Source organism: Phoca vitulina, unplaced genomic scaffold, assembly GCF_004348235.1.
Source record: "Phoca vitulina isolate PV1807 unplaced genomic scaffold, GSC_HSeal_1.0 scaffold10, whole genome shotgun sequence".
NCBI classification, from domain to species: Eukaryota; Metazoa; Chordata; class Mammalia; order Carnivora; family Phocidae; genus Phoca; species Phoca vitulina.
This window is the reverse complement of record NW_022589713.1, coordinates 23923965-23941966: the sequence shown is the minus strand read 5'-3', so window position 1 is coordinate 23941966 and position 18002 is coordinate 23923965. Positions and strand designations below refer to the sequence as shown.

The following is an 18002-nucleotide window of genomic DNA, read 5'->3' as shown; positions in this document are numbered from 1 at the left end:
GTTACCTTTGCATAAACCAAGGTTGAATCTCTTCTCCCACTCCAGGCGGTTTGGATAATAGTTAAGGCCCAAATCAGCCATACCACAAATACGTCAGTATTCCATCCTAGAGAAATACAAAGCACCAAACACTGAGCTGTCCAATAGGTCTTTTTTCTTTCTCAAACCCCCTCATATAGGTCCGCATTACATTAATGAAATTTCTGCCAAGCGTTTTTATGGATGCCATGAGAGACAACCCTGAAGCTGCTGTACATATTTTTGAAGGAACTCATGAAAATCCCGAGTTGATTTGGAATGACAGCTCCAGAGATAAAGTGTCTGCAACAGTTAGAGAAATGATGCTAGAGTAAGTAAAGCATTCGGGTAAATCACCAAAAAGGACAGATGTTTTCCACATCTTCCATCACCTCTCTTAATATTTATTCTAAAGGTTAATGAAAGTGTATTTTGTGACTGATATTTGATATATTTCCCCCTCCTTTTTTTTCCCCCCAAGGCACTTTAAAAATCAGCGAGACAACCCTGATGTAAATTGGAAGGTAAAACATACTTTTATTCAGAGGAAGGAATTTTACATTTTACTGTATTTTTTGTTGATTTGTTGTTGTTTTTTAATTCCTACTGAGTCAGTTTAATGACTATTAGATATTTCGTCATTAAGACATTTAAATATTCCCCTGGAAAACAAGGTTTTAAATTTAAAAATAGGGATATTCACTTTTTAAGTAACCAATCAAAGCACCTTTTTTGAATTTTATTAAGGGAAATAAAACTTATGGTAATTATAATTTGATTATATTAATAACCATTAATGGGATTTGCATTTTTTGTGTCATGTAGGACTAATGACTAAGTGACTTGACTATGATTCTTTCTTTCTTTAAAGTTGCCTGACGATTTTGCTGTGGTGTTTGGAGAAGCAGAGGGTGAACTTGCTGTTGGAGGAGTTTTCTTGAGAATCTTTATTGCACAACCAGCATGGGTTCTAAGGAAGCCCAGAGAATTTCTTATTGCACTATTAGAAAAATTAACTGAGTTCCTGGAGAAGAACAATCCACATGTAAGCTTCAGCCAGCAGCAAAACATTTCAAATAGTTTGCTAAATATACTGATGGTGTTTCTGTTAAAACACCATCCTCATTGACCATACATTAAGAATTGGCTATCTCTTTCAATATAGCGGCCACATTTAAATTCAAATATACGTATACATCTTTTTTGGGGCATTTCGAAAGTGAAACTCGTTAGCCAAAGAGTTATTTCTGAACCAAAGTTGGAGATGTCTATTTACAGAACGCTATTTCTAACAACTACAGAGGCTCTAAAAGAAGGTTTTTGCCACCCCATTTCCAATGACTACATAATTTTAAGGAGAAACCTAAATGTTCAGTGTTCCCCTGGAAGTGTGTTCTTCACTCAGCTTTCCATATATGACTGGGATGACCCTCATGAAAAAAGTTGACAGGAGAGTAGTAACTATATGAGTGAACCTAGAACCTGTGTTCAAAGCCAAAAGCTACTAGGGAAGCAGGAGTGAGAAAGTAGCCTTGGTCTTCATTTGCTGAGTCAAATCCTGGTAGTACATAAGGTTCTGTTATTTAAACCTTTAGATTAAAAATAATTGAGGTACATGACTGTTGTTATATTAAACAGGCTGGCTATGGGGGAAGGTGATAAAGAGCCCAGGCTGTGTTATTAGATGGTCCTGGACCCCAGCACCAGCTCCAGAACTGACTAACTCTGACCTTGAGCACTACTTCGTGGCTCTGCCTCATTTATAGATGGATCACAGCTCCTGTCCCTAAGGCTGAGGTTTTAATGAGTTTTGATCTATAGAGGGTCCTTAGCATAATGTCTGGCACATGTCAGGTACCTAGAAATTACTGGTTACTATCATTAGCTTAGCAGAACTTCAGAAAAAAAATTATTAGTTTACCAGATATTTGCATGTGTCACTTTCCCCCCATCATGTTTTCTCTTTACTAGGATTTTTACTATATACATAGTTTCCTTAAAAAAAATGAAATGATCAAAAAGCAGAAACTTAGGGGAAAAAAAAAACCCCACAATATTTCCTCATATCACCGTTCTTTGTGGGCTCATTCCAATTTCCACGTTCATTTAAGATGCTGTGGTTGTGTATGTCTGCATATAATGGTATAAGTTACGGGTCTTTGCCATCCACAACGGAAAGTGCCTTATGGCAGCCAGACCTGTTCAGTAGGATTTTTAATAGAACTGGGAAACACATTTCATGATTTCTGCATTCTCCTGAACTAGTGATGTTCCCTGATACTCATGTTTCTATAACATTGACTAAAACTTTCTAGTAATATCTTTTGGGAGATGATCTCTTAAACCTGCAACAGAAATGAGATATGACATGACCCAATGAGAGGCTGCTTAGATTAGGACATGACATTCTTAAAGTCCTTGGAATTCATGCCTTTTTTCAAGATGGGAAGTTTGTTGTTTTCTTAGGATTTGTGAATCAATTTTCAAAAATCAGCGCTTAGAATTTATAGATCTCTAGGATAGAATATCAAATAATTTCCAGGGATGTTTAGGACTTACTTTGTCAGTATTTTATAGTTAGTTGGTTTGTTTTACACCCTCCAGGGAGAAACTCTGGAAACTTTGACAATGGCCACAGTATGTCTCTTCAATGCACAGCCTCAGCTGGCTGACCAGGTCCCACCATTGGGCCACCTCCCCAAAGTGATCCAAGCAATGAATCATAGGAACAATGCCATTCCTAAGAGTGCCATCCGCGTTATCCATGCCCTGTCTGAAAATGAGGTATTTATGAATGCATTTAGTAGCTTATAATTCTGGAATTTATTTATGCTCCCCTCTTCCTGATTAATGCACATTGCAGTATAAATCCCCTCCCTACCATGTGCCTTTCTGCATATGAACCAACAGTATTGTAACAACTCTTAAACTAGTTCAAATGATATAATTAATAGGAGACTGAATTTGAATTCATTATTAAACTTGAGCTGAATGGAGGTTTTTCATATATTTTTTGTATTGTGCTGAATGAAATACTGCTGTTCTACAAATAACGTTCTTTTTTTTTGTGGGGGGGGGCACTTAGCTGTGTGTTCGAGCCATGGCATCTTTAGATACCATTGGCCCACTGATGAATGGAATGAAAAAGCGACCAGATACTGTCGGTCTAGCCTGTGAAGCAATTAATCGAATGTTTCAGAAGGAGCAGAGTGAATTAGTGGCACAAGTAAGTGACTTTCTAGATTCAGTACTATTTTAGGAAAACAAACATGCCAAGTGAATAGATTTAGCACTGATTTGGTTTCTCTGACTTAGGTTTAATAGGGAGATAACTTGTGGGTTTGTGCATGCATGATTTTATATTTTATACACACATACACAGGCACATACATATATATGTGTATATGTTATATATACACACATATACGTACATTCATACACACACTGATAAAGGTGGACCAACTGTCAAAAATCTTACCAACTTCAGGGCGCCTGGGTGGTTCAGTCGGTTAAGCGTCCAACTCATGATTTTGGCTCAGGTCATGATCTCAGGGTGGTGAGACTGAACCCCGTGTCGGGCTTTGTGCTGAGTGTGGAGCCTGCTTGAGATCTCTGTCTCCCTCTCTCCCTCTGCCTCTCCCAGCCCTCTTGTTCCTGTGCTCTCTTTCAAAAAAAATAATAATTTCAAAGTACTTTTGTGATGTTTAAATTTTAAATTTTGGTTTTCTGCTAAGCATTTATTCTTAGCTTGCTTTGTAAAATTCACTTCCTGCTCTTTGGAAAGACTCACTCTGTTTATTGATGCCTTCATTTCTTAAGTCATGTTTAAGAAATATGCCAAGATACTGTCTTTTTCAAAGAGACTACCCTCCCACCTAATGTAAATAGGACTTGGTGGATACCAATGTAGAGTAGACAGACCCTAAAGGAACAAAAACCATTGCAAAAGTGATCTTTCTAAAATACAACTCTTAAATATAACTGGGTCACTGTTCATCTTAAGAACTTTTCATTGGTTTCCATTACCGCCAGATGACAAAGTGACAGTTGACATCCTTAGCCTCAGTACAAGGCCCTGCATCTTTATATCTGGCCCTCCAATTCACCTGGCCCCTGTTCCTCTCCCATTCTCTATCCCCACCCACCACTTGCCCCTCATTTAGGCAGGTTAGAAGTACTGGGTACCTCTCAAAGAAGTAACCGGATGCTCTGAAGTTCAAACTTAAAATTGGCTTGGAGGGGGTTGTTGCATTGGAAAGAACTTGAGCTAGTACTACCACTTGATGGCCCTGTGACCTCAGGCATGACACATAAACTTAACAACATTCAGATTCCTCATCTGTGGAATAGTTCTGATTCCTCACGGGGTTGTTAGGAGAATGGTATCTATAAAGGGAGGTACACTCACTAAATGTTAGTTACTTCCACCTCTTCCCTTTGAGCTTCAGGGTGGGTAGTGAAAATTGTGTGATACCTGAGTATTATCTAACTTTTATTAGGCTGATGGGAAATGTGTGGTGAATGCAAAGGTTGATGTTTTAAGAAGACATGAAAAAAAATACTAAGATACTTCAAATTTTGTGCCCATTTGTGTGGTTGTGATTAGAAGCAGCAGCCCAGTATAGTGGCTAAAGGTCCTGTTCAGCACTTTGTGGGCCTACATACAGATTCCATCACTGTCTGTGACTATCAGGTTTTACCCTCTAGGTGATGATTTTTCCATCAGTAGTAACCATAGTGCCTGTGTCATTACATGTTGTGGGGATTAAGTAAAATGATCAGTCTGCAGCATTTAGAACAGTTGAATGGCATGGAATAAAATCCCATTAAGTAAGAGTGTCATTATCATTAGATCTATAAAAGAAATCTTTATCTGCATTAAAATGAAAGAAAGGAGTTTGTCTTCTTCCAGGTATGGTTCTGGGGTGAAATTGTTTCTTCAGTGAATTTTTTTCAGCATATTTATATATGTTTAATATTTTCTTTTAGGCCCTGAAAGTAGATTTGGTCCCATACCTCTTAAAATTACTCGAAGGCATTGGCCTTGAAAATCTCGACAGCCCAGCAGCCACTAAGGCTCAGATTGTTAAAGCTCTCAAGGCCATGACTCGAAGCCTGCAGCATGGAGAACAGGTGAGTCTGCACAGGGCTGACTTCAATTTGCTGGGTACAGTGGGGTAGTCGCCGAGCCAAGGGTCTTGGCCATGGATGATCTTTGCACCTCTCCTCATAGACTCAAATAGTCACTTGGGGGGGGGGGGTCTTTTTTTGAATACTGATAGCATGTTGTACATTTCAAGAAGAAAAATGCTGGAATTCTTTAGCATAGAAGAATATTGAGCATTTAGTGCTGGTTAAGGTTAATGTTTAGTTCTAGGATTTATTGCTGGGTAGTGATAACCACATTCATTAATCCCTTAATGCCATTTCCGAATGCCATTTTAGTTTTATCCTCTTTCTTTGTTAATACTGTGTCAGTCGCATGCATATGCTGACTTCCAGCTGGCCCAGTAATTTAATTTTCCTCTTTGGCTTCATTCTTACTGTTGCTTCTGAGGAGTTCCTCATTCAGTGTTATCATCCAGCATTATCTACTAATGCTCTCTTGCTCTGTTTTTTTTTTAAATTCAGGTGAAATTTACACAACATGAGATTAACCATTTTAAAGTGAACAATTAATTTGTGTTTTGCGTATTAACAGTGTTGTGCCACCACCACCCTATCTAGTTCTAAAACGTTTTATCACCCCAAAAGGAACCTCTATACCCATTAAGCAGTTCCTTCCCATTTCTCCCTCCCCCCAGCCTCTGGCGAGCACCACTTTGTTTCCTATGAATTCACCTATTCTGGATATTTCGTATAAATGGAACCATATAGTATATGACCTTTTGTGTCTGGTGTCTGTCATTTAGCATGTTTTCAAGGTTCATCATGTTAATAGCATGTATCAATGCTTCATTCCTTTTTATGGCTGAAATATTCCTATATGTATATGCCACAATTCGTTTATCCATTCATCTGGTGATAGACATTTGGTGTTTTTTTTTTTTTTAAGATTTTATTTATTTGTCAGAGAGCGAGAGCATAGGCATGGGGGAACGGCAGGCAGAGGGAGAGGGAGAAGCAGGCTCCCTGCTGAGCAAGGAACCCGATGTGGGGCTCGATCCCAGGACCCTGGGATCATGACCTGAGCTGAAGGCAGACGCTTAACGACTGAGCCACCCAGGCGCCCCAGACATTTGGACTGTTACTCCCTACTAATGTTCTTTCATAGGTTTTAAATTGTCTTTTAGTGATTCCACTGTGTTTGTGTAGAGTCTCACTAAAGAAACATTTGTTATGCCATTGTCCATTCTATCCGTATCACCATTTGAACATTTTAAAATAATATTAAAGAAGAGAGGCCACATATCTTGCTCTAGTCATCAGCTATATGTTTAGAAGTATTTGGGGTTTTTTTCCTGTGGGCGTTCTGAACTTGCCAAGCAGAGGCACTCCTGCGTACCACGTACAGGCAGCTGTCTTACCCTCGACCTGCCTCAGGATTTCTGTGATGAAATTAGCCAAGTAACCCTGACACCCATCTTCCAGTCTCAAGGGGAGGAAACAGGTGTGATAATTTTCAAAATAGCAGCTCCTCCACCACCTTCACAAGTAATTACTTCCAGTGGTGCCTCCAAGCTCGAGACGGAGTCTCTTGGACTCGCATGGCCCTGTGTGTATCTCTACTCTGTTGCCTGCCACCAAATTATCTGGCGCTGTCTGTCTCCCCCACTAGGACTAGGCTATAAGCACTTCAGAGACAGGCTGTCTTTCTCCTCTTTGTGTCCATTGTGCCTCCACATAAGGAGGGAGGTACCCAATAAATATTTGGTCTGAATGTTAATATGCAAAAGACAGCCTCTGAGTTTTTTAATATGTATCACACAGAAATACGTCCTTCATCTTAGTCCATTACACTCTACACACACATTTTATACTCATATATATACATACATACATCACAGATCAGTATTTACCCATTTTACATGTGATACTCTGGTGCTTTCTGTATTAAACTGTTAACCTCAAGCATGCTGATCACAATCCTCTTAATCGATTTCATAAACTTCTAACAGGTCACAACCCATAATTTGAAAGACTGCTTTAAGTTTTAGTTTGAGTTTGTAGCATCTTCTCTCCAGACCCCTTCCTTGGGAATACTTCATGAGCTCATGACACACTCTCAGCCAGTTTTTAGTATCACAAGAAAATCTTCCTGCCCAACTTACAAACAAGCCAGTAAATTATAGGTTCAAATACCCGCGTCCAACTCTAGAGGGAAGCTTGACTTCTTAGGGACTTCTTTGGGTCTGGTTTAAGGAGATGTGCCTCTCTCAGTACCTGGTATGGGGTGATGAATGCTAGGTCTCGCTCCATCTTTGGATCTTTCCTCAGCTGACCTTCTTCCTTTTGTCTTGGAAGTTTGCTTTTTCTCTTTAGTTCTATTTTCCAATACCCAGTCCTTATTAATTTGTGCTCAAAGAGTTTGCTTTACTTCCCTAGGTGAATGAAATCTTGTCTCGTTCTTCAGTCTGGAGTGCCTTCAAAGATCAGAAACATGATTTGTTTATTTCTGAGTCACAAACAGCAGGATACCTCACAGGTAAACCGCACCTAATTGGTTACTCTAAGACATAGGGCCAGAGCCACTTGAACTTTCCTTTTATCCTGACTAGACTGAATATAGCACTTAGAGTTTCTTCCTAGGCTGCTAGCCACCTGTCTTGGGGATGCTGCGGGCATGCGGTGGACCTCTGGGGTTAGCCCTGGACAGATGTCAACTGCTGTTGTGTTGAATGTGTGCTGACTGAAACGTGGACCTTGGTCAGTTGTAACCCAATTAATTCATGGTGTCATAGGTTACATTTGGAGCATGATATTAAAATGTTTATCTTGAGCATGTAAAAAGTATAGAGAAATATCTACTCACAAGTATCAGTATCAGAAACGTGGTAGCATCGTTCCATTTCTGCCAGAGTAACAGTTTGAAACTCCAAATATGTACATTCATCTGTGAAATATTTTCCTTCTAAGTTTCTAGTGATGATCCTGTAGTTTTACAAAATATTTACAGTTTGTCCTCTCAAGGGAAGAAATATGTGGGTACCATAAAGGAAAAGACATTTTATTGTGTAAGGATCAAAAGATCATAACATTTTTGAAGTTCAGGACATTTGTCCATTTGACACACTAATTGCATAACAATTTTGGAATATTTGTTTTCATACTGGCTTCTGTTTAAAAAGAAAATCATACCATTTTATTGCTATATCCGAAGATGAAATATAGTCTCTGGTATAAAAGTTTTCAGTTTGAAATTAACCTTAAGAATAATAGGTGGTTTTTGCTATCTGCTTGTGTATAGTGTGTGTATATATATATATATATATATAAAGTCAGCTCTGCATCCTCCTCTAACCAGAGAGGATGTGGGTACCAACTGAGAGGAAAAAAAATAGTACCCACTGGTTTGCATGCCAGTGTGATTGTTTTAGTAATCCTGATCACTAGTATAGAAGTTTATAAATCAGGAAGACTAAATCTTGAGTATTTAAAAGTGGCAACTTTAGAAAACATTTTGCTTGTTTTTAATTTTAGTCTCAATTGTGACACTACTGCTTTTTTCTTCACTATGACCACTTTCATTTGAATCCACTAAAATGTATAAGCAGAGCCCTAACATTTATAAACACACGGTGCTTTGATTGCCAGCCCTGGGTGTACATGAGTGAAGAGCAGTGTCGTAGGTCTCACTTCTAACTTTTCCATTCCCTGTCCTGTGATTTCTATGGAGAGAAATACCTAGAAAATAGTCTTTATCTCCTATCTCTCTTTCAAATTTGAAGTAAAGTTGTAGCTTCTAAGTAAGAGTATGTTCTCTAACAGGCACACTAAAAACTTTATCTCTTTAGACTCTTTTCCCAGAAGTTTACATAATACCACCTCTTTGTGGCATTACATTCATTACTTTGTATCTAAGGATGTTGTGACCGGAAAATCTGCCTTATTTTTTTTCCAGCTAAAAATAACTACTCATTTAAAGTTTGGCCCTGAAGAATAATAAGATGTAGATTATAAGCTTCCCTACAGGGAGACCTCTTTTTTTTTTTTTTTTTTTAAGATTTTATTTATTTATTTGACAGAGAGGTAAAGAGCACAAGTAGGCAGAGCAGCAGGCAGAGGGAGAGGGAGAAGCAGGCTCCCACTGAGCAGGGAGCCCGATGCGGCGCTCGATCCCAGGACCCTGGGATCATGACCTGAGCCGAAGGCAGACAATTAACCGACTAAGCCACCCAGGCGCCCCTGGGGAGACCTCTTCTAATTTGTTGTGATCTCCGTTGTACTTAGTGTTCATTGACTTGACTTAATAGAGTAAAAGACTTGAGATGGTACTTGACTTACTAACAGGATGTGGGCCAAAAGGTCTGCGGTTAGAATACGGAAGAGATAGGGATTTATCTTCAGGGACCTAGGTTTCCTTTAGAAATCTTTTGATCCTCACCCCATCAAATTTGCTAAAACTAGAGAAAAAAAGTACAGGGATTAAAAAGATTCCTATCTGTGCCTTTCCTTCTATTTGGATCCCTGGGGTGGCTTCTGAGTAAGGTGTGAGAAGAGCTATGATGAGCTGTATGGAGGTAAGAGGATTGGGGAGGAAGAAAAACTGGGGTCACAAATTTTTTCACATCCTCCTTTGGGCCCACTCAAGGGGCAGCAGGTTCTGTATAAAGCCGGTCAAAGGGGCAAAGGTATAAATCCCAACTCGGAAATGGACTGGTGTTACTGTGGCCATTCCGAAGGCCCTCCTGAAGCCTGCCATCCACACGGGACAGTCTGGAATAGCTCTGAACTGTGTTGGCCCCCAAATTGTCCCAGTTCTTAGCACATCACCAATCTGGGATATTGTTTTGGAGAGATGTTTGAAAAAAATTTTCCCATCAGTTCTAGACTTTTTTGAAAGGACTGTTTAAAGAGTCAGAGCACTACCACTTGAATTGTTGTCTACTCATTGTTTAGATTGCCAAATGTTTTCTTCCTGTGTTTGAGCTTTTCCATGGGTGCTTTGTATTGTGTGTCATGTGTTTGCTAAAGGGACAAGTTCTTTTAATAATGGTAAAATCGCATGTATAACTCCGTGGAATGTATACAGTGGTGTGTTGAGTTGGAACTTTAATTGATTAGGATTTACCCCACCCTACCCTCAGTCTTGAGAGGATTCTCATGGTGGCCAGCCCCTCTCTAATCAGTGTGCAAATGAAGTAAGGCACTATGAGAACACACTTCACTAGCCCTTTTTCTAAAATACCTGTGGGTGAGTTTGGCAAGTAAGTGGATTTTGTGCAGGAGATGGGAAAAGATAAACGAAAGTTAATGACTATTTCAAAGTAGGATAAGAAGAAAAAAAATCATTTATGAATGACTTTTCTTCACCCTGGCTGCTGAGCAGATACCATTCAGTCACACGCTCAGGATTGGGGTTATAAATAAAGTGTCCTAGGCAGGATTACTCATTGTTGATGAATTGAGATGAGACCGCCTGGTTCCATAGGCTCTCTAGCCTGGCATACTTATTTTGTTTTATGATTAACACTTAATCTGAAAGTGTCTCAGTGAGATTTTACCCATGATGCAGAAAAGCTGTGGTTGCTTGTGGGCCCTGTTACTTAGCTATTTATTAGGTTCTAGAAGAGCTGGGTACTGACAAGCTCAAGGCCCTATAAAAATAATTTTAGTAGTGAAAATCCTCAATTTACCTCACTCATAAAATCAGAATAGGGAAGGAAGGAACAACAGGGAAAGGAAGAGAAGCAGACCAAGGTAAACATGCTTGTAGAAGTCGGAAATGAAGATGAAGAACTTTGTATACATACACAAGACATGTACACACATATATTTATATTTAATTGGAATTGGAGTTGAAGAGCTTTATACATGCACACACACACCTGTATATATTTATATTATATTTAACTAGAGGCATGTGGAGTAGTTCACTTGGCTTCCTAAGGTCATTAAAGGGAGAGAGGGTGCAGTTCTTGGGTCTCTCCTCAAACCAGTCTGTCAGTTCTTTACAGAGTCGGGGTTTCTTTTTTTTTTACCTTGTGTTCTTCTTTTTACACCTGTCCCAAGACTACGCAGTGTGAGCGACGTTAGGAGAGATTCCCTAAGGTCGTCAGTTTATCATAGGTCACTGACGGCTAAGGCAGAGCTTCCTCCTTGTTATTTCCCTGCTGAGAAGCCCATGTTCATTTTTACCAAAGCCCATGCTCTTTCCACTACTCCGTAACTGCAGCCAGTTCCATTTTGTGGGATTCTTCGTTAATTGTCCATCTTTTCTCGTTCTTAAGTCTAGCAGCCTGGCACAATGTTGCCGCCTGCCGCATTTCTGGCAGCCCCTACTCTGTCCTCCCATCTTTCTCTGGAGAACACAACTGCTCTGTCCCATCCTAATGACTAGACCGTACCTTCTGGCCCCTGGAAACCAGACGTGGTCTAAAGGAGAGGGCAGAGGTGTGAGGGAAAGAGCATTTCAGACTTTATGTACAGAAATGTCCAGGAATTGGTTTGCCCTTCCTAAAGCAGCAAATGGTGGGGCTAGAATTTGGTTTCTTGTGGATGATCCTTCTAGGCCCATCATTTCACAATTTAATTTTAGCCCAGAGGTTCCCAAACTTTCTCAATTCATGGTGCCCTTAATATCTTTGTGATTTTTTTTTTTTTTCAATCTACCCTTAGGCCAAAAGAAATAACCCAATGGTTAAGTTTAAGTATTAGGTCCAAACAACTTGGAAGTGGTTGTGTGATGTCCAATAAATGTTGCTGTGTTTCTCTCCAATTTAAAATATCTAGCAGCACCCCTGTGAATTTGTCCCAGGGTGCCTCAGCACACAGTTTGAGAACAGTAGCCTTAGTCTATTTTCTATGTAGCATTCATGATTTGGTCTCGTAATCTACTCATTTGACGTGAACCAAGTTGAGTCCACAGTTGGAAGTGCTTGGGAACTTTACCGATCCAGGGTGTTTGGGGCTCTATTCTTCAGGCTTCTATCTTTGGTGAGACCTACGTAATAGTTCTGTGGTAATCTTGCTGCTGCCTAAGGTTCAAAGAGTGATAGGTCAGTGCGAAGTGACGGTAACAGCGGGCGCTGTAGCTCTGCACTGCCCCGTTAGAGGGGGTGGGTTGCCCCAGTGGTCTTCTCCTGGGCAGTCTGGGGACGGCCTGGCACCCTGATGGGCAGGAGGCAGGAGGTGACAGATGCGGGCCTTACAGTTTCTTAAAAAGGGAAAATCCCTTTTCCACATTTTATTAGTTCAGGGTTCCGAGTGCCTCGGCCCTCTGGTTGGCATGTGACAGCTGACGCAGGCTGAATTGTCTCTGGCTGTGTAATCACATGCTAGATGCAGTGTTTGCTCAGGGATGCGAGCCATTCCACATCCTCGGTACAAGTGCTTGTAAGGTGAACAAGATGAATCTGAATTGTGCCCCTGTTGTCCTGCATTAGTCCCTGTTATGCCTTAGCCTTCATCAAACTGCTCTGCTGTTTGCACTTCCTTTTAACTTCCCTTGCTGCTTATATTTCTTTTTTCCCCTCAGGTATCTCTCCTTCCCTTCTAACTGGCAGCAGCCCCCTTCACCTCAGGAGCGGGCTTTAGATCCGCTCTGCCAGGCAGCTTGCTAACTTCTGTGTAGCTCTCTGAAGCAGGTAGAGAACCATTTTGCTAAATGCATGCCGCTTCCACTGCCTTTCTAGTTCTAACCCTCTGATGTTCCTTAGCCGTTTGCCTTATTTCCTACGGTTTCAGCTAAAAGTATTGCTCAGTTGGTGGTATTACGCTACAATGTCTCTCGCAAGTACTCTGTACGGTTTGTGCAGTGCTTCTGGGATGTAATTGTCTCTGCAATGTTTAAGATAAACTGGAGGGCTAAAGCCATTATAGAGAATGCTCATAGGACACATCTTGATAAATGCTGGCATACGTAGCATTTCCATGCACTGGAGATGGTTAGAATCAAGGAAGACCTAGAAAACAAAAATACTGATATCTTTTCCCCTAGCATTATTATTTTGACCTATGACAGATGTCCAGAGCTTTCCTTTTTTTAGAGATGTTGGTGTAGCAGCCCTGTTCATTTGGTGTTACTTGTTATGATAGCATTTCTTTGCACCAAATGAAAGTTGGTTACCTTGAATGTTGACAAAGTGTTTTTCTTGGGCATTTCATCAAGTATAACTTTTGGATGGGCTGACTGAGTATAGAGTTTCTTTCCTCTACTTGTTCCCCCCCCTTTTTTATTTCTTTCCCATTTGACATAGCTATCCTTTAGTGCCCAGGATTTTTTGAAACATTAAAGTCCCAGAATTGAGAAGGGACAGTTTCCCGTTTCCACACCAGTGTGACTGTCCAGCCTCAATTTTGAAATAATTTTTAACTTTGTCATCTAGTAAAGCCATACCTTGCAAATGGCCCTGTGTAGCTGTGAGTTAAGATGTGATAAGGTCCTTGACTAGCTTCTGACGTTTTTAGAAAGGTCCATGTTTTCCCGTGGCTCTGCTCTCTAGAAGGTGTGTGTTTTCCTTTCTCTCTTGCAGGACCTGGAGTTGCCGGCTACCTTACTGCAGGGACATCCTCGTCAGTCATGTCTAACCTGCCGCCTCCCGTAGACCACGAGGCAGGCGACCTTGGCTATCAGACTTGACACATTTGTGAGAGACAGTAAATGCTGAAAGGCCAGTGCCCGGTCCACATTCCTCCAGCTGATACGTTGAAGCAAACTCTTACTGCCTTTCTCCTGGTTTCATGACAGTATTATTCCTTTTTCTATACAAATATTTTTATTTAGGAAAAAAAGTCAGTGATTCTAATTGTATCACATTGTGAGAAAGCACTCTGTGGATCAACCTAAGTGGGTACACAAGAATTTTTTTTTCTTGATGTATGTAAGCACATTCTGTTTCTTTATATCTGTTTACAAGACTGTGAATCAAGACAAAACTTTCTTCCTAGTTTTTATAATGTTTTTTTGAACTAGTGTGACTCTGGGGTTGAACTGCAATCTACAGAAATTGGACTAAAAGTCACTTATCCCCGGAAAAGGGTCTTTTCCTCTCCTGCATCGAGTCCACATGGCTGTCCTCCTCCACCGTCAGACACTATTAGGTTTTGTCCTTGCGCCTGTTCCCTGGTATCCTCTCCTCAATCATTAACCTTCTGAGAGCTCACAGTACACGTCGGTATGTATAACTGGCTTTACCAAATTGAATGAAAAAGGAGCTTGTGCAAAAAAATTTAAAAATTTAAAAACGGATGTCAAGATGTTATGTAAGAGATTAGTGTAATTGTGAAATGTTCTATACATTATCAGATATATAAAGCTTTCTATATTGAATGTACATTATACAGATCATTCATATGTGTACATAAAATTTTAAAAATAAAGGGAATTGACTGCTTTGTTAATGAGATATATTTGTTCTAATTTAATTTTTCCCATGGAAGACCTCCTGTCTGTTCCTAAGACAGATTTGGTAGTAGGAATAAACACAGACTTCCCTTACATTCACTGCTCCTTGTACAGACAACTACGTTGACATATCTGATCATTCCTAATGTCCTTTGTTAATATTTCAGCCACATCTTAATTTCCAGAAACATAGCATTTCATTTATTTTCTCTTAAGTAATTCAGGAGTGGGCCAGCCAATATATTAATACTCTAATGTGTGAGACACATTAATTCCAGTATTTTTAAGAGGAGGGAAATTTAGAGTGAGAACAGATTTTAAATAACACAGATCTCAACATGTAGGTCTCCTAGTATGATCACAAACTGCAAGAAAATATAAACATGTAAAGAATACAAACATTTCTTAAAGAATGAGGAAATACCCAAACCTTCACATTGCCTTTGAAAGCAAGAACCAAGTTTATTCCACAGTTGATGTGTAAACAGAGCTAGAATGGAATGGAATCACTAATTCAGAATTTTGCATCATCTCTCAAAGATTTTGGAATAATATGCCCGTGTAAGTATTTTAATATATAACTGCTTTTACTTTCCAGATGATACTTGTCCTAAAAATATGTTCATTAAAAGAGATTATAACAGCTAATTTAGGAGTAGGTGTTTTAGGAGAGTGCAAATCAATATACTTCCTTTAAATACTATGAGGACATAAATATTGTATTTATGATATTTAAAAGGCTGTTTAATCTACAATCATTGATACTTGAATAACAGTAATAGCTCATCTTTATTGAACATTGCCTGGATGCCAAACATCGTATAAACTTATACATACATAGCCTCATTTAATCCTCAGAGCAAGCCTATGGGCTTGATACTGATAAAATTTTCATCTTCTAGGTGAAGAACATGGGCTCAGAGAGGCAAAGCAACTTAGCAAAAGTCACACAGTAAGTAACAGGGTAAGAAATCCAAACTACTTAGACCTGACACCAAAGTCTGTGTTCTGAGCCATGATCACAGCAGCAGTCTCCAGCAGGTATATGTAACTAGGAAAACTGAGGGGGTTTTTGTTTTGTTTTTAAATATTTTATATTGTAAACCAAAACAGATACAGAAAATCTCACTGAACAAGTTAGTTTAATGAATCATTATATAAGGCAAATCACCCTTGAAACTACCATCTAGGTCAAGAACTTTGTCAGTCTTTCCAGAAGCCCCTTCATGTGCACCCATCAAAATCACAGCCCCTCCTAACAAAAGTGACCACTTGTCCGACACTCCCTTGTGTTTCTTTGTAGTTTATCACCCATGCGTATATCCCTAAACGTTTGGTCTTGCACTTTTTCTTCTTTAAATATGTTTTGGGTCTTTTTTAATCTTGTGGCTCCCCTTCCATCCCCTTTTCCCCCATAACTTTGTTGAAGGCCCCAAGGCCATTTTTTGTTTTTCCCAGAGTTTGGAAGTTACTGATCACACACTCCTGGTGCAATTCAACTTAATCCTCTGTCCTTTACATCCAGGAGCTTGATCAGATTCAGGTTCCATCCCTTTGGCAAGACTAGAGGGGTGTTGGGTTCTTTTGTTTAGAAGTACATTATGTCTGTAGGTCATGTGATATTGACAATAATGGAAGCTCAGTGTGACTAGATCCATTTGTACGTCAGGAGCTACCAAATGCTGCTATTCTGAGGCCCTTTCTTAGTAACTGGAATATTTTTATAAGAAATGCTTCCTGCAAAAAAAGAAAGAAAAAATGTTAAGCAGGACTACATCAAACTAAAGTTTCTGCACAACAAAGGAAATCATCACCTACTGAATGGTAGAAAATACTTGTAAATCATATCCAATAAGGGGTTAATATCCAAAATCTGTAAAGAACTCAATAGCAAAAAATCTGATTGAAAAATGGGCAGAGGATCTATATAGACATTTCCAAAGAAGACATATAGATGGCCAACTGGCACATGAAAAAATGTTCGACATCATTAATTATCAGGGAAATGCAAGTCAAAACCACGAGGTACCACCTCACACCTGTTAAAATGGCTAGTATCAAAAAGGCAAATAACAAATGTTGGAGAGGATGTGGAGAGAAGGGAACCCTCGTGCACTGTTGGGAATGCAAACTGGTGCAGTCACTGTGGAAAACAATATGGAGGTTCCTCAAAAAATTAAAAACAGAACTACCATATGACCCAGCTATTCTACTTCCGGGTCTCTATCTGAAGAAACAAAAACACTAATTGGGAAAGATACATGCACCACCTGTGTTCTTTGCAGTGTTATTTACAATAGCCAAGATATGAGAACAACCTAAGTGTCCATCAGTGGATGAATTTGGATAAAGAAGATGTGAAATATATATATATTCAGGGGAGAAGGCGTTTGGGGGTAGGCAAAATGGGTGAAGGGTGTCAATTGTATAGTGATGGGCGGTAACTAGACTTTGGTGATCACTGTAGTTTCTACAAACACTGAACTGTTATGTCGTATAACTGAAACTAATATAATGTAATATACCAATTTTACCTCAATAAAAGAAAGAAAAAAGGAAATGCGTGCTTTTATCTGCTGTTTGTTACCCAGTGGCACATTTCGTATGGGAAAGGCAGGAGGAAGGCTTAATTCATTTCCTTATCAACTTTCAAAATAATTAATTTACTCCCTGTCCTCTTCTGAAGGTGACCAATTTACTTTCTTACTAGTACCATTATTGTCGTATTTTTCAGTATCATAGATTTAAACATTTGCTGTGTTTCACTCCTTTGTGCTTATAGGCGTACCTTGTTTTGTTGCACTTGCTTTATTGTGCTTCACAGATACTGCATTTTTTTTTTTTGACAAATTGAAGGTTTTGACAACCCCGTGTCAAGCAGGTCTCGGCACCATTTTTCCAACAGCATTTGCTCGCTTCATGTCTCTGTGTCACGTTATGGTAATTATTGCAATATTTTAAGTTTTTTTATTATTACTATATTTCTTTGTATCTATGATCACTCATCTTTGATGTTGCTATTGGAATTATTTGGGGGAATCACAAACCATGCCTGTGTAAGACCGTGAACTTAATAAATGTATGTGTTCTGGCTGTTCCGCTCACTGGCTGTTCCCCAGTCTCTCCTCGGGCTTCCCTGTTCCCTGAGACACAACAATATTGAGATTAGGCCAATTAATAACCCACAATGACCACAAAGTGTTCAAGTGAAAGAAGAGTTGCACATCTCTGACTTTCAATTAAAAGCTAGAAATGATTAAGCTGACTGAGGAAGGCATGACAAAATCTGAGGTGGGTGGAAAGTTAGGCCTCTTGGACCACACAGCCAAATTGTGAATGCAAAGGAGAATTCTTGAGGGAAATTAGTGAACACATGAATGCTAAGAGTGAAACAGCCTTATTGCTGATATAGAGAAAGTGTTAGTGGTCTCAACAGAAGATCAAACCAGCCACAATATTCCCTTAAGCCAAAGCCTAA

General features: G+C 39.5%; 1 protein-coding gene across 5 annotated transcripts in view; it reads left to right on the top strand.

Annotated features, from left to right (window-relative positions):
• Positions 1-15623, top strand: part of DNAJC13 (DnaJ heat shock protein family (Hsp40) member C13) — a 122391-nt gene extending 106768 nt beyond the window's left edge. For 3 of the 5 annotated variants that reach the window (XM_032408699.1, XM_032408702.1, XM_032408698.1), the window contains 8 exons: positions 180-349; positions 500-542; positions 890-1063; positions 2623-2802; positions 3104-3244; positions 5008-5151; positions 7564-7663; positions 13653-13759. In XM_032408699.1, the coding sequence (XP_032264590.1) occupies positions 180-349; positions 500-542; positions 890-1063; positions 2623-2802; positions 3104-3244; positions 5008-5151; positions 7564-7663; positions 13653-13759 (1059 nt within the window). Of the gene's footprint in view, positions 1-179; positions 350-499; positions 543-889; positions 1064-2622; positions 2803-3103; positions 3245-5007; positions 5152-7563; positions 7664-12655; positions 12765-13652 lie in introns of all 5 variants that reach the window. The other 2 variants (XR_004300090.1, XM_032408701.1) reach the window with 2 other exon arrangements.
• The last annotated feature ends 2379 nt before the right edge of the window (positions 15624-18002 follow it).